Source organism: Paramormyrops kingsleyae, chromosome 20 (assembly GCF_048594095.1).
Source record: "Paramormyrops kingsleyae isolate MSU_618 chromosome 20, PKINGS_0.4, whole genome shotgun sequence".
In the NCBI taxonomy this organism is placed as follows: domain Eukaryota; kingdom Metazoa; phylum Chordata; class Actinopteri; order Osteoglossiformes; family Mormyridae; genus Paramormyrops; species Paramormyrops kingsleyae.
In genome coordinates, this window is record NC_132816.1 from 20,491,535 (window position 1) to 20,512,488 (window position 20,954).

The 20,954-nt window shown below is 49.1% G+C and overlaps 2 protein-coding genes across 3 annotated transcripts; one reads left to right on the plus strand and one right to left on the minus strand.

Moving 5' to 3' along the window:
* Positions 1 to 696: 696 nt before the first annotated feature.
* Positions 697 to 3,876, plus strand: LOC111848489 (proton channel OTOP2-like). The gene is made up of 5 exons (XM_023820556.2): positions 697 to 1,233; positions 1,742 to 1,878; positions 2,396 to 2,454; positions 2,537 to 2,691; positions 3,143 to 3,876. Exons 1-5 carry the CDS (start codon positions 891 to 893, stop codon positions 3,874 to 3,876), a joined length of 1,428 nt encoding a protein of 475 aa, XP_023676324.2. The 5' UTR covers positions 697 to 890.
* Positions 3,877 to 7,820: 3,944 nt separating this feature from the next.
* LOC111848488 (protein HID1) lies at positions 7,821 to 20,859 on the minus strand. Of its 2 annotated transcripts, none has more exons than XM_023820552.2 (19): positions 20,638 to 20,859; positions 19,292 to 19,441; positions 18,002 to 18,172; positions 15,636 to 15,755; positions 14,136 to 14,242; positions 13,415 to 13,531; positions 13,097 to 13,325; positions 12,954 to 13,010; positions 12,687 to 12,827; positions 11,821 to 11,911; positions 11,585 to 11,736; positions 11,415 to 11,493; positions 11,164 to 11,328; positions 10,154 to 10,381; positions 9,317 to 9,432; positions 8,961 to 9,047; positions 8,485 to 8,576; positions 8,207 to 8,365; positions 7,821 to 7,978 (listed from the first exon to the last, which is right to left on the minus strand). In XM_023820552.2, the coding sequence occupies exons 1-19, from the start codon at positions 20,701 to 20,703 to the stop codon at positions 7,915 to 7,917; spliced, it is 2,391 nt and encodes a 796-aa protein (XP_023676320.1). In that variant the 5' UTR covers positions 20,704 to 20,859; the 3' UTR covers positions 7,821 to 7,914. The 2 variants fall into 2 exon arrangements, with proteins under 2 accessions (XP_023676320.1, XP_023676323.1); XM_023820555.2 differs by lacking the exon at positions 20,638 to 20,859 and adding an exon at positions 20,518 to 20,606.
* Between the last annotated feature and the right edge of the window lie 95 nt (positions 20,860 to 20,954).

The window sequence follows — 20,954 nt, forward strand, 5'->3', positions numbered from 1 at the left end:
CTTTATTAGCTTAATGATTTGTTCAATTATTCTCACACATGTATAATATCTATTTCCTTTTCAGGACGAGATGGAGGCAAACCGTGAGAGGACAGTGGTTCTCGTGGCTGTGGTCAGTTCAGGCGACGTTCCTCAGGGGAATTCCCTATGACACACGCCATGTGTCAGTCACCCTTGAGGATCAGGTTGGAATGTCCCGCAGATTTTGGAGCGACGTAGGTTTAGTTTCAGCACTGGCAGGGATGAAATGAGTCTGGAACCCCCCTCCCTCTAAACGCACATGTCACTCCCATGATATTGGTACGGACGTGTCCCTCTTGTCCATAAGCAAATCTATGCCCTTGGTCTGCGTGTTCTTCTAAATCCATCATCTGGAGCTAAGTAGATGGACATTATGCTGTCAGGACCACAATGTAATTAACCGTAAACAAACCACTAATCGACGGTCAGAAAAGCAACTCCAGTACTGAACAGAGTTTTAACATGCTTGTCAATTCACAGCCCCACCTTTAAGGACAGGTAAGTAATTGTTAAGGTTGACTGATTTATAATCACATGCAACTGATGTGGGAGAGCCTGTACGTGTTCCAGCTTGAGCTAGACGAGGTCACAGTGCCACACCCACGGTGGGACAGGCCCAAGTGGGGCTGAGAGCTGGGGAGGGGATTTGAGCGAGCAGTCTGGCTCCGCCCCCGCATTGCCAAGCTCAAGTGTCAGAACTCGCGTGCCCAGTTCCCGAGGGGGGAGAAGCAGAAGAGGACAGCCACACAGGGGGCTGCGAGAGGGAAGGAGATCAAAGTGAAGAAGGGAGAAGAAGGAGAGAGAGGAAAGCTGGATGGTGTGAGTGAAAAGACGAAGAGAGCAATACGAGGAGAGAAATAGACTGGAAGATGGACGAGGTTATGAGCCCTGGTGTAGATGTGCAATGTGATGTGGAGATGGTCACAGGGTCTGATCCTGACCCAGAAATGGACCCAGAGCCGGAGTGGGTTCCAGGAGGCCGGCGCCTGTTCTCTGGTCTGCTAGGACTGAATGTGATTATGCTCGGCGCTGCCCTTATGGCGGCTAACGCCTTCTATGCCAATGGGCAGCTACAACAGGGACGCCAGGTGTTCATCCTGCTTCTGCTGCTGCTCAGTGTGGTCTGGATGCTCTGGTACCTGCTGTGGTCACGCAAGCGACCCGGCCGCACTCCCCATACCGACCACCACGCAGGGGGTATCACCATCACAGGTAAGCCGGGGCGTTTTAAACCTCAGTGACGCCCTTTCCTCTAATCAGCCTCACAGCGGAGTCTCAGCCAAATACCCTGCAGCCTCCTACAGAGCTGAAGTCCAACAGCAAATCTCCACCTTCCTCACACGCCTGTAAAACAAAGTCACTGGTAAATGACTCAGAGAAAGCTGAAGTGTTTGTGCAGTCATTGTGTTACACACGTGCAAGCTGATTAAAAGGCTTCTGTTTAGGACAGAATAGAGTAGAATATTTTTATCGTCATCGTTCAGTGCGCAATGAAAATCGATGTGGCACTCCAGTAACAACGAAAAAAAAAAAATATATATGATAAATAAAGATATAAAGGATATATATATATATATATATATATATATGTGTATGTATGTATGTATGTATGTATGTGTGTGTATGTATATATATATATATATATATATGTATATATATATATATATATATATAAAAAAAAAAACGTAAACGTATATCCCCGGCTGACCCCGCCCCCCAGTGGTCCTGGCGATCTTCTCGGCCTTCAGCCTCTTCCTGCACATCTTCAGGATGGGTTATTTCATCATGATGTGGGACTGCAAGCCGCTGGCCGAGGTCCTGGTTCCCTTTGCTGAGGCGCCCTTCCTGGCACTGCAGGTAGGATGGCGTCAGCCCAACCTGCTTGGCACTAAGTAGACATGTCAGCCCCGAACCAACGTCAGGATCCGTCTGGCCACCTGCTGGGGCCTGCCTGCTGTCGTCAGCAGGAACTTAACCTCTCTGGGATGTGCAACACGTGCATAAGGTCAGGATGCAGGAAAAACTTCTGCATTTTTGCATTGATCTAAAAATAAATAATTATTTTAACAATCATATTTCATTGTAATATTACATTTTCTGTATCCCCATTAGACATGACAAAATAGTCAAAATAACTAAATGCTTTATACAGTATGTGAAAATATATGCAGATAATGTGCAGAAGTTAATAGCTGCCACCATTTCTGTATGGCGATGTGCATTTTTTAATGTTCATTAAGTGTATCAGTGCTGATGATGTGGTTTGGTCGATCACATGACATGAATGCTGTGGTCATATGACTTTGTAGAAATTGTGTGCAAGCTGTTTAGCATTAGCTTTGTCACTGTCCTGATGATGTTTCCCTCTGTGCAGACATATTTCCTGTGGGCTCACTCAAAGGACTGCATCCACAAGCATAAGATTCTGACCAGGTCCACAATGTTCCCGTAAACTACAGTAATTATTTAGCTGCTTATCTCTCCTCGCAGTGTGACACATGTGTGGGTCTCGCAGGTCCGGTCTGATGCTATTGCTCTCTGCTAACATCCTGCTGTGGCTGAATGCGGTGACTGAGGACACTGTGCACATGGAGATCGAGCTGGAGAAGCAGAACCAGGTCATTGCCAATGGCTCCCTGGTTGACAACAGCACTGCAGGTCTGGAGTATGGTATGGGGTCTAATGGCAGAACCACAGCCAGGTCTAACTGCTCAGCAGGTCATTGTTACTGCATGTCCACTACGCAATGCCAGGACATCATCTCAGATGCAGATTTTGGCAAATAACCTGCTCTTTGAAAAATCACTGCTATACACAGACATATATTTTCTTAGTTGTGACTTTGCCTGATAGCAGGTTTTACAAAAACAGGACTATACATTTCATACAGGTTTAACAAAGGTTACCTGCTTAGTGAAACAGTTTCTGTTGACAGCAAGCATCCATTATTAACTGTATTTGAAACAACATACTTGGCTCGTGACTTTTACATTAAATTCACTTATTCAGTTCAATATTTAGCAAGCTAGGCACCTTGCTCAGATTTAAACTTGCAAACTACTAGTGTCAGGTTTCTTTCTGGAACTTCCTGAATTACAGCACGGTCTGTGTCTGCTTTCAGATCCCGACGAATCCCCCGAATGTCAGTGCACCGACCACACGCCGTGCCTGGTGTTCCGCAAGGGCTTCGAGATCCTATACCCCTTCAACATCGAGTTCTACCTGATGGCGGGTTGCATGATCTATGTGATGTGGAAGAATGTGGGCCGGCGTGTGGGCAAAGCCCCACACGAGCACCACAAACACCATGACGTGATGCGCATCATCCGGAAGGAAGGCATCCTGCTGGGCCCACTGGCCGGCCTCCTGGTCCTCGCGATGGGAGCCGTCTCCTTCATCCTGTACCAGGTGTGGGTGAGTGACGCTCGCCGCGAAGACGCCTTCCTCGTCTTCTACGGCTACCACCTGGCCTTGATTCCCGCCATGTCGCTGTTCTCACTGGCTGGCATGATCACGTACCGCGTGGAGATTAGGCTGCATGAAACCAGCCACAACCCCACCAGAAGCCTGGACGTTCGCCTGCTTGTGGCGGCGGCCGTGGGCCAGCTGGCGCTCTCCTACTTCTCCCTGGTGGCCGCCATGGCCATTGGGTCCAGAGACCATCTGGGGAGCCTAGACCTTTCGTACAACCTCTTCAGCCTGCTGGAGCTGCTCCTGCAGAACATCTTCATCATTGAGGGGCTCCACCGTCACCCGAGTCTAAACTGCACCAGGACAAAGGGAAGGCTGGCCGGCGTCATTTTCAAGGCCAGTACCTTTGATTATACTCATGGATTACAGGGGATTTACACTTGAGGTGGATTAGAGTAATGCAGTGTTGTGTGAGTGTACTACCATTCAAAGGTCATGTGACACCCTAGGCAAGCTTCACTGCCAGCGCCCCCTGTCTGAAACAAAGTGAAATTATCGGTGCATACAACTATTTTACAATTATAAGTAGGCACAATATCACATTGTGATTATATGGCATGTGCACAATTATCACCAGGACTGTAAACGACGGCCGTAAATATTTGTCCAGACGCCGGAACTATATGGAGATTTACTTTAGTAAGCAGATTAGCAGTATGCCTAAAATATTAATGAGAGCATGTTTAATAAACTTGTCAGACTTTAAACTGCAAAAAGCATCGCCACACCTCTGATGCCTTTTCTTACCTTGTTTATCTGCGATATCTCCTCCTTTAAAAGATGTTCTGGCTGCTGATCTGTCCCGTTCTTCACCATCACTTCAGTGCTTATCACTTCCATGATTTACTGAAACAGTAGTATGTGGCTCCGCTAACTGAATTTATTAAACATAAAGATACGCCAAATTTATACAGTTCACTATCGTTTGGACGTCACAGTATGCTTCAGGGCGGCTAAGTAAATGCTCACTGAAATGCCGGCGTCCGGACAAATGTTTACGCCTGTCATCTGAAGCCCTGGTGATTATTGCACATGCGATTATATTGCAGTGTGATATAGAAACAACTCTTCAGAGCAGACGTGAAAACTTTCACTTTTTGGAGCAATTCTCAGATATTTTCAAACCTTGTCGCGTTTGCTTTGACTGAATTGTTACTCAGTGGATAGAAAGCATCCACTTATAGCCCCAGTAATCATCTGATCCAAAAACAGAAAAAGGCGGCGACTGAGACCCCAGTGGCGAATGAACCTGAAGGAGACAATGTGTCTAGAAATGAGCCTACAGCACCACCTGCAGGTGTGAAAGTGAACAAGACGAACAAGTGCACCAAGAGAGCGATTCAAGAGATTTGTGCATTCCTCATCTTGGGCAATGTCATGGTGAGTGACTCCGTGGGACAAGGGATGATGGAATAAGTAGAAGATAGAAATGCATAAATAAATACCAAATTGTCTATATACATTCCTGAACAATTTCCATGGGAATGTTCGTCCTCCGATGAGCTGCAGTCAGGTTGGGCCAATTGAAATTGTAGGGTATTTAGACAGAACACAAGCTCAAACCACTTCCTAATCTGAACAAACATGGCTATGTGCTTATTGAAACATTTGCTTTCAGGACACTAGGTGGCGCCATTGTCACATTCATTCTGTGTTTCCACCGCTGATGCGCAGATGTGCTATCAGTTGGTGTTGAGTTTCGCCTAGTGCATGTATAAGACAGACTTGCATTGAAATCTGGATGCCCTACATGACGAGGTGACCCTTTCTCCTTTTCCATCCCTCTCCCTGCTCCATATCTCCACCTCTCGCTGCAGTTGTGGGTGATCCCAGCCTTCGGCGCTCATCCCCAATTTGAAAACGGACTGGGGAAGCAGTACTATGGGTTCCAGGCCTGGTTTATATTTGTCAACCTGGCCCAGCCACTGGTGGTCTTCTACAGAATGCACTCTGTAAGGGCACTGATGGGGCTGCTGATTTCAGCCTGAACAGCAGGAGGCGATAGAGGCCATACTACTGCACTGGAGGATGTGAATCTTTTGGATCTGTAGGATGAAGCCTTGCTATCCAGCCTAAGATTCACGGGGAAGAAGAAATAAAACTTTTTCTTAAGGGAATCAAATAAGTCGAAACAAAACATTTGCAGTTATACAAATGTTGCATTTGATACCCACTGTTAATTAGGGAAAAAAAATCACTAAGTTGAACATATACACATTTAGTTCAGGACTTAGTATTATGTAATCCAATTGTTAATGAAACAGTTATAATTGTGTTTAGCATCGCATTGGTACTGGGCCCTTTTATAGGAGATAGACTGAACTGACCCTGGACACCAGAGACCAAACGTCAGTCAGGGGTTCAGATACTGATGGACAAAATGACGCTTCCTGAACCATTTGCTATATTTCTTGACCCCACTAGATGGTGCTATCTGTTCAAAAAAGGGCACAAAGCATGGGCCCAAAGCCAGAGCCATAGTGGGGTTGGAAAATACAGCAAATGGTTCGTGAGGCATCGTTGTGTCCAACGCTACCAGATATGGTCTGATATTCACTCGCCACCCACAGGCATCGACAAGCAGCCCACAGTCACCATCTAGTAGGGTCAAAAACAATACAGCAAATTCATGGTCACTTCGTCCATCACTAGGCTTAACCACGCATGAATAATTTGGATCCGAGCTGGTATGAATCCCAGCATGTGTGAGAGGCAGGAGCCCTACGGTGGAACCCCGGCGTAAGTCTTCTGTGTAGATGTCCACGTTCTTGCACTCAAATTGGCTAATTAGCTAACTGGCTAATTTTACTTATGTTCTGTATTTCCTTTGAATGCATGCATGAATACTGCCATGAAAGATCCCAAGGACATGTTGGTGCCTGACCAATGAAGTGAGTTCTGATACTGAAGAACATAATGATAGTGGCCAAGGTATTTAATAATGGTTGTGCGAGTTTCGCTTCAGAGAAGCCGGAACTGGAGCAATTTTATCGGCCAATTTTACATCAGTATGAAAGTGACTTTCTTTGGAATCACAGGTCTTGTTCTGTGACCCTAACCCTCCTCCTGTCAGTCAGAAAATTCACTGCACAGATTAATCAGCCTTTGTTATGATCAGCTGTTCTCTTGTTAATAAAACGATGCTTAATGTGCAGCTCTACTTCTTAGTTAAAAAGCCCCCCACCCTTGCAAGAGTGTTCCGCAATTCATTTATAAACGGTTTATTTTATAATATACTCTACATATCTTTCAGACAGAAAAATACTCATTCAAACAGAAAACACAAATTATATCTCATTCCGTATACATACATATATATTAGACTGTATGAGCCACACTGATATACTGCCATTATAACATCACAAAGCAACACACTGGTCTGACATCAGGGGAGACACCCCCCACTCCCCTCCGATGACAGACGCCCCCACCCATCCCCGACTGGGACAGTCACGTGCCTTCACTTCCCAGCCAAAGAAACTCACTTCCATTGGACCCTGTAGTAATACTGGATGCCCTTCAAACAGCATCCACAGGATCCGTCGTGAGAAAGCCCAGCTTTCACACGACTTCCTTCCGTCTTGGTACCTTTTGTCGTCCATAAACAGACTTGTTTTATTTAGCGGGATAAAAAAGAAAAGCCAAAGTCACAGGAAAATGAAAGAGGGAAGAAACACCGATAAATGCGGCAGCCGGGGTGTTTTTCATTACCTGTCAGGATATTTAACCCCCAAATTGGTGGTAAGTGACCATTTTTGGTTATACAAGAAAACCGCATGCATCTGGTTTGACAGGGTATTTCAGCAATGCCATGTAACTAGCGCCCTGGAGTGGGGGAGGGCGATTCCCACAGGCTGTGCAGACAGACTGGCAAAAATTATTATTTATATTTAAAAAAAAAAAAAAAGAGAAACAGAAGACCCCCCCCCCCTCCCCAAATGGAAAAGCTTTACCGTGGGAATATCTGATTTACCAGGCGGCAAACGCCAGCTCACAGAACACCTGGCAGCCAGGTGTCCTTCAGAAACCTGCACTCACAGTCACCTTGCACAAGATCATGTGATATTCATTGCCTGGTTGTCTTGGAAACAGAGGGGGCAGCCACCTCTGGGTCTGTTTACTGTGGAGGTTTAATGAAGTTATAGATGCTGGGAGCAGGAACGCTAAATTAAATTGGAAAAACAGACAAAAACACAGCGTAGCCTCAAGCCTTCAGTTCTTTCTCCTCCCTCTTCTTCCTCAGATAGGGCAGGACAGGGAGAAGTATTGGACGTGGGCTTTGTGGGCAAAGCAAATGCCGACTGTTGGTGGTCATGGGGGTGGGGTGGGGGGGTGGGGGTTAGAGCTGGGAGGGCAAAAAAAAAAAAAAAAAAAAAAACACCCACTGTCCTGGCATCTCCTCTTCTCTTCTCATCACCAAGCCTACACTCTCTGGATCTCAAAGAGTCGGACATCCGTGTCATACCAGATCGGGGGATCCACATTGCTGTAACAAGGGAAGAGAGCAGAAGCCTTTCAGAACAGCATAAACACCAAGAAAAATAATGACACATAAGGATGGCATCACCCTGCTAAACTTCTGGATTAAACTATGAATCAGTCAAAGTGATTTCCATATCTGAAATCCATTAAGGGTCAGTTGGGCTTGACAACCAGTAACCGTCTCTGATCATCTAAAAGCCAGCGGACTCATTCCGCCCGCAGCTAGACTCACCGCAGGTAGATCACACCCCACATGTAGGTGCGGAACCACATGGCAGTACCAGCGTTGGCCTGGTACTTTCGGATCAGGATGGGGTGGGGGACGGGCAGGAGCCCCACAAGGGTGCCATGCTGCAGGAACTTCAGGATCTCCGACTCGTCTGTCAGGCCCCTGCAGGAGGATCAAGTTGGGCTCATGTTCTTACCAACGTTCTCCCCTCCCACTCAATCTCTGGGCAGCAGGAGCAAAAGCCAAACATGGTCTCTAGCAGAAGACTGGTAGCATCTCACTTGTCAATGCAGATCTTCTCCACTTGGGGCACCAGGACCTGGAGCAGGCGCATGATTGTCTGCAGTGGGAGCTTGGTCTTCCAGGAGAGCACCTGTCAGAGGAGAGAGCAGCTCACTCTGTGCTCCATGGTCTCCAGGCTCTGTCCTCCTTACAGGAGACGATCACTATGGAGGTGTGCAAGTGTTTGCCCAGAATGGCATGTCAGTTCCTTTAGGGAAGTTTGAATCTGGACGTTCTGGATGTGAATCCTATTTCAGCTAAACAGGTCATGTAAGGTCAGGAGGAAGAGAAGGTGCCAGCACTTTATTTTGGCCAAAGGAAGAGCTGAGTTGGGTTTCCTGCATTCCTACATGCTTCTCTCTCCGGGAGCGAGTAGCTGTAAGCTACAGGTCATTCATTGTAGGACATGTGGGAGGTTTAGGCTGCCGAGTTGGTGGGTGATTGGCAGTTTCGAGGTGGGGAGAGGTGGACTCACCCATTCTGGGGTGGGGGTCCAGCTCGAGACCGAGGACACACTGGACAGACGCCTCCGGGCCGTTTCGGCCTCTGTGTAAAACACGTCCTGGGAGGAGGGAGGGGACTGGTGAAGATTTGCTCGCAAACACATACACACACAGGTTTGTAACTATATCTTTGTGGGGACTCTAATTTCTATGGGGAAAGCTCTAATCCCAACATAACGACCGTAACCCCTACCCAGTCCTAACCTTAACCATAAGTAACTAAACGAAATAGAAGACTTTTGGCATTTTTACTTTTTTGATTGCATTCACAGATCTTTGTGGGGACCTGAAAAATCCCTCCCCCCCCCAGAATAAAGGGGGCTGCTACCTCGTTATCCCTTCCCGAGTTGGATTCAGTGTCACTGTGGTCCGACGGGGTGTGCTGTACAGAGACCATGGTGCCATCCTCGGACACCTGCGACTTCTCAGTTAGCTTGTCGATGCCTGTGGGTGGCGAGTCAATATCAGAGCATATCAGGTATCGATGGACACAACGATGCCTCATCAACCATTTGCTGTATTTTCCAACCCCATTCTGGCTCTGGCTTTGCTTTGGGACCATGCTTTGTGCATTTTTTAATAGAGAGCACCATCTAGTGGAGTCAGAAAATATAGCAAATGGTTCATGAAGCATCATTTTGTCAATCACTGATATCAGGATAACCACCATTTATCTTAAATTCCTCATCATAATGTTACAGATAGACCCAGTTATGAGCAAATAAGCATATCAGCTGGGATTTGAAGAACCAGTAAACCTTCCTGGTACAGAACAGGACCTCACTTCTCCTTGGTCAAAGTAGTCTACATTCACACCGCCCAGTAGGTGGTGATCACAGGGCAGTTAGTTGATACACAACATTACCCAATGGAAAACTGTTCAGTTCAATGAATTTATAATATGGCAGGTTTATCAACACGGCTGCCCCAAAAGGTCTAGAAACAAAACCCAAGGTTGGGAAAATTTTTGTTATAATTGTTTGTATTAGATAGAAAAGTTCATTATAAATTATAAAGGATGCCTGAGAGCTGCCATCTGACCAGAGAAAGCTGGGTCTGTCCCGCTAACTGTGGGACCAGTTAGTGATGAGACGTGTGTTTACATTCCATGACAGAAATCGGTGTCAGGGCATGCAGGCAGGGTTTGTGGGCAGCGCCTCGGTACCTGGGGTGGCAGCCAGGCTGGTCTTCACCGTGCCGGGCTCAGCGGGGGCCGCGGGTCGCGAGCCCTCCATGGACACGGTCTCCTGCGAGTTGGTGCGCGAGATGCCCTCAGGCGAACGCTTCTTGCGCTGCAGAGCCTTCTGGATGGAGGCGGAGTCTGACGGCAGGTTGGCCAGCTGGTGGAAGACGGACCGCTTGCGGATGATGGCGTACACCAGGTTACAGTTGCCTGGGGGTGTTGGGGGAGGGGTGATGGAGAGAGAAAGGTCAGGTCAGCATGGCACATCAAGCAGGACCACAGGTTTAGCCATCAGTTAAGAGGGTGGAGGGCTACATATTAATGCCTCCTGTGCTTTGTTAAGCAGACGGCTTTACTGCAACAGGCAGGACACAGTGTGTCAACTAGAAAAAACAGTATTTGTTAAAATGAGAAGATTTCCCTTCATCAGTGTTCCCCAGTTCCGGTCCTGGAGGGTCAGTCTGTAGCACAGTTTGCAGATTTCCCTGCTCAGACACACTTACTAAACCTGGTAATTAGCTGGTGAGTAACGTATGTCTGAGCAGGGAAACCTGCAAACTGTGTTGCAGACCGGCCCTTCAGGACCGGGACTGGGGAACCCTGCACTGCATGAGGTTAGCAGCAGAAACTTTGGTGGGGAAAAAAGCAATAGCTGCATAATCAATGGAAACACGAAGGCTAAGATCTTAGAGCAAATAAACTGCAGGTCAGGGCTATTCAAATCACAGCCCTCAAGGTCCAAGCACTGCTGATTTTCCAAACTTTCCTTTGCCTGTGAGTCAGGTGTGAAGCCTTTGGCCAATCAGAATCAGTAAATATTTAACTACCTGGGAGAACTGAAAACACGGCCTGGATTTAGAATCGAGGTCCAGATTTGAAGAGCCCTGCTGTAGGTGAAGGCATGGGAAGATGCATGTGGACTAATTGAGACTGTGGTCACACACACACTGGAATTCACACTGGTACCCCATCCACCATCACTCTGTTCTTACCATCAAACTGGTACTGAATGATGTTGTTGAAGACCTCCAGCAGGAAGAAGACCAGGTGATGGTTCTGCGAGACAGAGAACAGAAACCAGGGCGTGGAGAAGGCCTCTAGAAGGTGCAGGAGCTTGTTGGAAGCCACCATGGACAGACTCTTCAAGTAGGGGGAGACTGTGGACGAGGGGTTAAATGTCATTTACCTGGTGTTCAGTCAGATAAGGAGCAGTTCACACATCCGACCACCAGGTGTCACTCACCGTTCACAACAATGGTGAGCAGGCAATCAAAGAGCGGCTGCAGGCGCTGGTGTCCGCTTGTGATGATTTTGTGGAAAACCTGTGCCGAGTACCGACATCTATGGGTCAGAACTGGGACGGAGAGGGAGCAGTAGCTCAGATGAAGAGTGCTTACGAAGGTGAGCACGCACCACGATGAGAAGATCGGCATGGGTGCCGGTGAAGACGGGGATGTCCATGGGCACGCGCACCGCGTACGGCTTGTTGAGCCGCACGCCGAAGTTCCTCTCACCGCTCAGCAGCAGCAGGATGAAGACGCCGATGTGCATCAGGCCCACGCGTGCTGCGGAGTCACGCACACACATCAGGGCAACACGCACACACCGGGCATGCGTGTCACTTCCTGTGGGCCATCACACACACTCACACTGGTCAGCTCGGGCATCATTCAGGTAGTACAGGATGGGTACCAGGACGTCCAGCACATCACTACTCTTCAGGACGAAGAAGAGGAATTTCTGCAAGACACCAGCGAGACAGAGCAGGTCACATGGGATTCAGGAGACTGTAGTCCTGGACGTACCTAAGATCTACAGGAAAAAATACAGCCCCTGCATAACCCATCGGGACAAGGAATTTAGGGAAAGACAGACATTTATTGATAGTAGGCCAGCAGAGCATTAAAACACTGCCATTACACCCCGACAACACCCCCTAAACATGCCGTGAGAATTGACAATTCTAAGGCAGGGGCAGGCAATCTTATCCAGAAAGGGCCATTGTTTTGTGAGGGTTTTTGCTGCAACTCTCTAATTAGGTTATTAATTAGAGGATTGATTGGCTGAAGAGTCCTCACACCTGGGTTTGAACAGCTGACCTACAGGTTATCCCAAACACCTGCATACACACCGGCCCTGTGCGGATAAGACTGCCCACCAAAGGAATTGTGCCTTTGTGTGAATTCACAACCTTTAGTCCCCATTTAAATGATGCTCAAAGCTCCAAGGGGGGGTGGGGGTGGGGGGGGGGGGGGGTGGCGAGCTCTACAGTGGTTAAGGAACCTTTTTTGGTTTCAGAAACCACTCAATGATATTGGCAGGGGTGGGGTTACACCAGCTGTGAAATTACTGGGATGGTGGGACACACAAGGAAATGAATCTAGACCAATGCCGGGGAGAGAGACGCCTTTGGTCTAGAGGACTATCCAGCAGGCTATGAACCACATATCAGGAATCTCAGAGCTCCTGGGTTCCTCCACAGTGAGGAACATCTCCAGGGCTCTCAGCCTTGCACCTTGTTGAAGTCACACAGCTTCCAAAAGAGCACCAGGAGCTCCTGGTGGAACTGGATCTTCTTGGTGGAGTTGGGCAGGTAGGTCTGAATCAGTGGGTTGGTCAGCAGGCGGGCTAGACCCTTCAGGATGAAGCCAAAATCCTGTGGTGGGGGGCAGGGGCGGCACAGGAAAACACAGCTTACTGACACAGAGTCACTGGGATAATAAGAGAGAAACAGGTCAAAGAATCTCAGACTGATTTGCTCTACATGAGGATTGGGTCTCACCTCCTCCCTGTGGATCCTGGACAGGTAGTTCACAAACAGGTTGTCTGGACCCACAAACTGCATACAAGAGAAGGCTGTGTGAGATATGCATCACCATGGCAACAGCGCCAGCAAAGCACAATGCTAAGGGGAAGGGCTCGTACGTCCTGGTCGTCCAGGCTAGCTGGCGAGCCCGTGGAGTCCAGGGGCTGACTGTGGCCTGGGGCTGCCCCACCCTCATGCTCCAGGGTCACGATGAGGATCTGCACGGCGTGCTCCACCAGCTGCTCACGGTAGTCAGAGAAGAGCAGGTGGTTGTAGGGGATGCCATAGCCCACGGGGTCGTAGGCACACACCACGTTGAGGAGGGAGGTGAAGAGGGGCAGGGCATGCCTGGCCAGGGGGGGGGCAGCAAGGAGGCGTTAGTGCTGCGCTCTGCGTGAGTGCATACATGGGTGCACGCACCCGCGTTAGCTTCTCACCTGTTGTCCGTGGAGCAAAAGAAGGTCACCCAGGGGTTGAGGATGTTGTTTTCAGAAGATGGAGGGAGATACATGGCCTCAGAGAAGCAGGTGAGCAGCAACTTCAACAGCTCTGTCCTGAACGAGGGTAGGAAGGAGCAGACGAAACAAGTTAGCAGTTAGCGATCCGGCCGACAGCTAGCAGTTAGCGATCCCCGGCTGGCAGCTAGCGGTTAGCGATCCGGCCGACAGCTAGCAGTTAGTGATCAGCAATTAACTTTCAAAATGTTGTACTTGCCATTTATATAAGTATGAGCAGAAATGTAAAGTTCAGGTCTAAAAATCACAAATCCAGACCAAGATTTTATGTTAACCAGCCAGCTGAGTATGACAAACAAAATCTGGGACTAGACTTTCTGGACCTGAACTATCCACCTCTTAGTACTAGTATAGGTACATAGGAATTCTTGTTTTCACATATGCCATCCATGTCCCCTTTGAGACACAGACAGCTGAGAGTGAAGTTTGGGGTCCGAGAGCAGAGTCAGCCATTTTTGGGGCGTTAAGGGCCTTTGCTCAAGGGGCTCAACTACAATATGATGACTCTTCGAATACAGGATTTGAACCAATGACCTTTGGATCACCCCGGTGAGCCACACGCCACTAAGGGTGTCAGAACCCTGAGGCTTTAATGGGCCCAGACCTGTGTTCAGAACCCCTCCAGTCCATGCTGTGAGCTCACCTGTTGAGGTCGTGGATGTAGTTGAGGGGGGGTGACTGGGCGAAGCCCACCCCCGCCTCCCAGATGTACTCACAGCTGTCCAGGGTCTGGATGTCCTCTGCAGTGTCCTGCAGGAGGGAGAGACCATGTGACCATGTCACCGACACCCGTGTGCGTCACCTGGCGCTTAGAGCACGCTGAAGCCGCGCCAGGGATCGAGTCACACGGAGGGACCGTTTGGGGAGTTCTTAACGGCAAGTACACGTCTCATGGCGCCCTAATAAGGGAGAGGTGTGTGGTTGGGGGAGGAGGCAGCCAAAGTGCCATCACCTCAGCGCTGCCAGGGCTCTGGGGAACATCCTCCATCACCCCCAATGAGGAGGAACAAATAACCACCCCCCCGCCCCCCCCACCGGGACCTTGGCTAACTTTGGCCCACACCCCAAACGTAGGACAAACCCAGAGCTGCTATCAGTCATATGGATGGGGCTTTATCTTATGTTATTATTAGAGTGTGTGTGTGTGTGTGGGGGCATGTCAGAAATAATGTCTATCAGGTTCCTTTCCCATTTATGAGGGGAGGTTTTTACAAAAACTGCCGTAACAAACAGCTAGTGAATATTTCATTATTTTCATCTTTTTGTAGAGACAGACAGACAGGCAGGCAGGCAGACAGACAGACAGACAGACAGGCAGGCAGGCAGACAGACAGGCAGACAGACAGGCAGGCAGACAGACAGGCAGGCAGACAGACAGGCAGGCAGACAGGCAGGCAGACAGGCAGGCAGACAGGCAGGCAGGCAGACAGACAGGCAGGCAGACAGGCAGGCAGACAGGCAGGCAGACAGACTACCCGGCGCCCTTTCGTCTCTGCAGGCTCGCTCAGCGGTCAAAGACATCGCCTCCTGTTACAGCGATCCTGATAATCGCAGGATCATTGGAGCCCTCCCCCCCCCCCGGGACTGGGCACAGACGCTGACTGTCACCATGACCGTGGGGACAGTGACACCTGCTCTGGCATCCCTGCTTTTGAGATTCGCATCGTATGATGATGATGATGATGAAGATCTCCAAGCTCATTCATCTACTTCTCAGTCCCCCCCCCCCCCTTCAGGGACCTCCCCCAGTCCACATAATTACTGCATCCCATCAGCGACTCACCTCAGCTACATAATTAACTCAAGTCCATTATTAATGTTTATTATACCTCAGGTGTGCTGGACAGCTTGAGTAGGAGGGACCTAGACAGGAGGGACCTAGACAGGAGGGACCTAGCCTTTACAACCAATGGAACACTAGAAGCCCATAACTGAGTTTGACCAATCAAAGACAGCCTTTCCAGCCCCCACCCCAGTGAGTACTTCCAGTTAATGTTCTACATGAACTTAAACACACGCCTTCAAGCAGTTCCTTGTCCTTTGTCAGCATTCCTGCTATCGCCAGACCTCTCCACTGCTTTAGGTCAAGACCCAAACACCAGAACAGCGGCATATCCCTTAAGATCCGCCGGCGATGACTCACCGGCGCCCCCCTCCTGTGGCTCTGCACCGTGAAGTCGGGGCAGAACAGTAGGTCGGCGACGGCCAGGAGCAGCAGCTCAGCGAGCGGTCGGGCCCCGTCCTCGTCAGCATCACCATCTGCCTGTACCAAGCACATGTTTTGGAGGGGGAGGGGGGGTGTATCTCCTTACACATTCAATAAGGCTGATATAAAATGTTTAAAGAGGAACGCCACTGCAGCAGGAATACACAGCACGACTGAAGGTGGGGGCAGTTTCTGGGCTAAACAATACAGAAATGACCAAATCTGAAAAACAGTCACACCCCCATCCCACTTCCCCTTACCCTTCTAATCCACACTGACAGACACCAAAGAGGTGACCCCCCCCGGTCACATGGCAAATAATTTTATTTATTCAGCAGACCATATTATCTAAAAAAGCAGAGTCACATCATCCTCTGCAGGAGAGCAGGGGCTGGGAAGGCAGCGACCTTATGGACACTGATCCAGGATGTCTGCTGACATGCAATGCATGCTGGGATGGCCGTCAGCCAAAACAGCTGGCGTCCCAGCGGTGCGTGGCGGGGAGCAGGAAGCCACCAGCCACCCGCATTGCCAGTGTCCGTGGTACCGACCCCCAGACAGAGTACCTGGCGGATAGCGGATGCCGAAAAGGAAGGCAGCATTTTCCAGAAGCGCTCTGCACTCACAGAAGGCGATTGTGTCCGGACAAAAGGGCCGCTTGTTACTGCCGTACAATCCCGAAGCCCTCGGCCAGTATGGCCAGTGAGAGCGGAACAATGACCCCCCTGTGTCCTGGCTGGGGGTCACAGTAGACGCTCCTCAGGTACGGTAATAAAACCCCGCACTGGGTGTGGGGGGTAGGGCTGCTACATCAAGACCTGGGTGCCGGATCCCACCTGAAGCGATAGCGCTGTTTGGTTAGCGTCTCCAAACATAGGAGGGCCCAGCAAAGTGGCACTCCTCTGTAGTTAAACGCGGGGAGTGTGCAGGCCACAGCACACACTGGCAACCCAAGAAGTCCCCCACTAAGAGGATGGGCCAGTCTCTCACGCAACACATCGCACCGTTTAAGAAACCAAAGCCTTTTAACTTGCCGAGACATTCAGCTAAGCCAATAACCAAGACGCTCACCCACACAGAGCAGCACACCGCCGTCTTCCTGCTGTCCAGCCCACGAACGCAAAGGATGTGCACGAATTCCAATCGACCTGAGGCAGTTTTTTTGTTTTTTAATTTGCACCCGTGGTGATATTTCAGTCTCGTCCAGAGCGACACAAACAAGAGAGGAAAAATAAATAAATCATAGTAACGGAGGATGTTAGCAAACGTGACTACGGTAATCTGTGATTACCAGGCGGCCTGCTATTGGCTTTTGTGGCCTGCTGCTCCCTCAGCTGTCACACCTCACATTTAAAGATAGCCACATCCTTGTACAGTACGCATCTCTGACCAAGCCTCTTTAGATACACATTCATGAGCAAAATTCCACACCCACATCCATGGGAACATGTTACACACCAAAGCTCCCGAAAGCATAGGAGCTACCGGGAATTATGGGTAAGTTCCTGACATCACAGAGCGTCAACTCCCAGCTCATTCAGTAGGCTTGTCAAATGAAGTATGTTTCATTTAAAATAGGGCTGCACAATATCACATGGCGATAACATGTGGAATAATCACCAGGGCTTTGTGGACCCAAGTAAATGGAAGTAGAGGAGCGAAAAGAAAGCATCCAGACAGACGCCTACACCCGTCATCTAAAGCCCTTAGTGATCATTACACACGTGCCATATAACCGCGATTATATCGCAGTGTGATATCGTGCAGCTCCAATTTAAATGTTTAAGAGTCTTAAAAACACATTCTTGTCAAAACTATAAGTGACTGTTCCTAATAAAGCAGTTTGTTGAAGCATCACAGTGCTTTTTGTCTGTGTGTCAGTTCTGATGTGTGACCACACCACTTGCGTTTTACTGGAGTAGGAGTGTCCACTGTGTAAATAACGCCGACACACTTCACCGCCCTTAAAGGCTCCAGGTGGGAGTCCGAGGTCTTATAAGGAAAAGCCAGACATCACAGGCTGCTTCAGCTGCACCTTCAGTATGATCCCATAAACCTTGTGTGCTGATCTAGAAACTTCTCACAACTCTTATACACTTCCTGCAATCTGCTACCCATCTCCTGATTAAACGAGCATCAACCAGTGATAAACCAGCGACTGTTTCCTTGAAATAATCAGACCAGGTTCCCCCGGATGGACTGGTGACCTCCACACAAAATGCTCCACAGCCAGGCTGTGCTTTCGGGGGAGACACGGGGCAATGGGAGCAGCCGGATATCAGGCCAGCCTCCCTCCCGCTTACCCCGTCCCGGCCAGCTCCAGGCACCGTGGACCAGAAGAACCCCCTCCAATCAGGGTCCTCAAAGATGTAGGGTAGGATGCGTGAGAGCAGCCGGGCACAGTTCAAGATGATCTGCTTCTCCTTCTCCGAGGGGCAGCCAGACTCTGCCCCCTGGACCAGCTTCTCCACAGCCTGGGGGGGGGGGGGGGCACACATGGCATTGGTGCTCAGTGACACACGTTTCAGACATGCAACATGTGACACACTCGTACAAGCGAACAGGAAGCTTGCTGTGCACGCTGGCAGTCACACACCACACACACATCATTCTTATTGTGAAGTGACACATTTTCATAGCAAATCCCACAGTCAAGCATCAAAACAAAAGCACTTTGCCCAGTAAAGGGTCTAAAAATGACAGGGGGAAAAAAACACAATAGACCATCTGCTCCAGACAGCAGACCTCTGACCCCGAATGTCACGCTAAGCAGAGCAAAGAGAGCCTGCATTCCTGACAGCCTGACCGTAACCGAGGAGCAACAGCACCAAGTGCGGCTCAGCCTGCCGCTGTGAGCCGACCCACGGGTCACGCAGACCCAGCCAGCCAAACACCAGCTTCACTGGGGTCTCAGAAAACCTTCTCTGAGCAAACCCAGACCCAATAAACCCCCCCCCCCCCAGAGGGTGTGGCTCATCCTTCCTTTTTACCCCCCACCCCAGATTCCCTTTGTTTTCCTTCCGACCGGCCAATCAGGAAGCGGTATGTGCCAGCCCTTTTCGCAACTGCTGCCAGCTGTGCGACTCCCCCCCCCCCCCCCCAGGACATTTGTACCAATAAATTATTTATCAGGAACCTCCTAAAAAATGAATGTCATTTTTACAAAAAAACACATAAATAAAAACCCATCAATGGCAGAGTTAATACAACAGACACAAAGGGTGAATCAACCACCTAGAAGAGGGCAGGGGACGACTCCAACATACGTCAGTCACAGCAGCTGAAAGCGTTTTGCATAATACATCAGGCTCTTCCTTAGGGTGCCCTTTCACCGCGTGAGCCTCAGGCTTCAGAGGGGTGGCAGGGGGGCCCTATTCATCCACTTCATCCCACGTCCTTGCAGGAACCCCATGAGGAACCGAGAACTCTATACCTACCCGCCCAACAGAGGGCAGTCTTGCGCCTCAGGGCTCACACCCAGATCCCATCGTGGTGGGGGCACTTCACCACACTGCCACTCCTACAGCACCTGATTCACTACATACATCCATCCACCCACCCATAAAAAATTCAACCCCCACCACCAGGTGTACCTTGTAGCAGAGTGTGGCCAAATTCGAGGGAGACTCTTCACGGACTGCCCGTATTTCTGCAGCAGGGACCAGGGCAAACACATCCTGGACAGTGGTGATCGTATCAGCCCAGAACTGGTCCCAGAAAGCATCGTCCGTGGCCTCGACAGGCTGTGGGAAAGTAATCAAGTGATTCACATTAGACCTTATTCTAATTCGAGCACTTTGATTAAAGCTTTTTCGTCGTTGGTATAACAGATCCCGCTTGTAAGGCAGGGATATCATACCCTTATCAAAAAAAATCTAGGTACTTAATCTCTTAATCAGTTAACGGTTCAACTGCATATTTGCAGCAAAAGAAAACATCCATGTACGATTTTTAACCTGACAGCTGATCGCGAGAGTCAGACACTCACAACAGTTATATTATATTGCTTCTTTTTATATAGCTAAACAACACGAAGCGCCTCATAGCTCACGGCGAGCTCTTCAGACATTATCCGGAGCCTCTCGTGCATTGATGCCGGTCCACCTTAAGGCACCTGCCGCATTTGGAGGGAATAATCCCTAAAAACCACGTCATCCATCCATCCATCCATCCATCCTTCCAACATCGACAGCTCGTCTGTTTTTGACCAAACGCTATTCAATTAATGTAAAATACATTAACAAATTAACGCTTCGGTCAATGTTTATATGCAAGATAAGAATCCCACTTAAAGCACGACAGCCGAAGCTCGATTTACTTATTATATGCGGCGGGCCACCTTAAAATGACTTCACCGCTTAAGTTTAATTATATAACCGCTTTGTATAAACCATTCACTAATTGCCGGAAAATTACTTAAAAGACGGTAAACCATAAAACGATACATCTCGGTTTATCGACTGTTAAAATTACGAACATTTCGGTCGTGCTACTATTACCTGGCGAGATTCATATCGGAAAATGGCAATTCGGTTTGCTGAGGAAACTCTGGCTGGGATCGTTATAATGAAAATAAAGATCCGTAACGTGGGAAAAACGCGCATTTATTATACAATAGGGAAATTACGGTCCGTTATCGGTCACTTACAGTTACACCGTAGCGACAGCAATTACTGCCTATAAAATTCCCACGAAATTTAATCCTATTAAATCTGGCTTTGTTACAAAATACCACCAATCACCATACGTATAACGCTGCTGTAGGAGTCCAGACATGTAAATCCCCCCGGTTTCCATCCCATCACTGATGTTGCCGTACCATCTGGTGCGTTTTCGTTGCTATTTTTATCCCTTTGCCATAGCGCAGCGTAACCAGGCGCGCGACCCCTCATCATGCGGATGCTTTTATTATAAAGACCATAATGTAAAAAACACCAACCTGCGTTTTCGTCGTCAGCTGTATCACCGCCTTCCTGAAGTTGAGCTTGGAGTCCGAGCCCCCCATTTTGCCTGTGTATATGTGTGCGTGTTTTCTCCTCCGCCCCTGGTGCTCCCTCACGCGCAGCTCCCTCCCCCGCGTGTGCCGCCCTGGCGGAGGCGACGGCCGGAGCGCAAAGCAGGATCCAGGATCAGGCACTTCCGCTTCAGCGCCTCACTGATTACAGTCGCAGTAAATAAATAAAAAATCGTTTATCCCCCTTAAAGCTCCCCCAAGTCAATAAAAAATTAATTTCAAATTATTCTTATAAAACCAAA

Coding starts and splice junctions, on each gene's coding strand:
- LOC111848489 (XM_023820556.2), top strand. CDS start 891: ATGGACGAGGTTATGAGCCCTGGTGTAGATGTGCAATGTGATGTGGAG. Junction 1,234..1,741: donor AGGGGGTATCACCATCACAG/GTAAGCCGGGGC, acceptor CCCGCCCCCCAG/TGGTCCTGGCGATCTTCTCG. Junction 1,879..2,395: donor CGCCCTTCCTGGCACTGCAG/GTAGGATGGCGT, acceptor CCCTCTGTGCAG/ACATATTTCCTGTGGGCTCA.
- LOC111848488 (XM_023820552.2), bottom strand. CDS start 20,703: ATGGGGGGCTCGGACTCCAAGCTCAACTTCAGGAAGGCGGTGATACAG. Junction 8,577..8,960: donor GGACCCCCACCCCAGAATGG/GTGAGTCCACCT, acceptor CTCCTCTGACAG/GTGCTCTCCTGGAAGACCAA. Junction 8,366..8,484: donor GAGAAGATCTGCATTGACAA/GTGAGATGCTAC, acceptor ATCCTCCTGCAG/GGGCCTGACAGACGAGTCGG.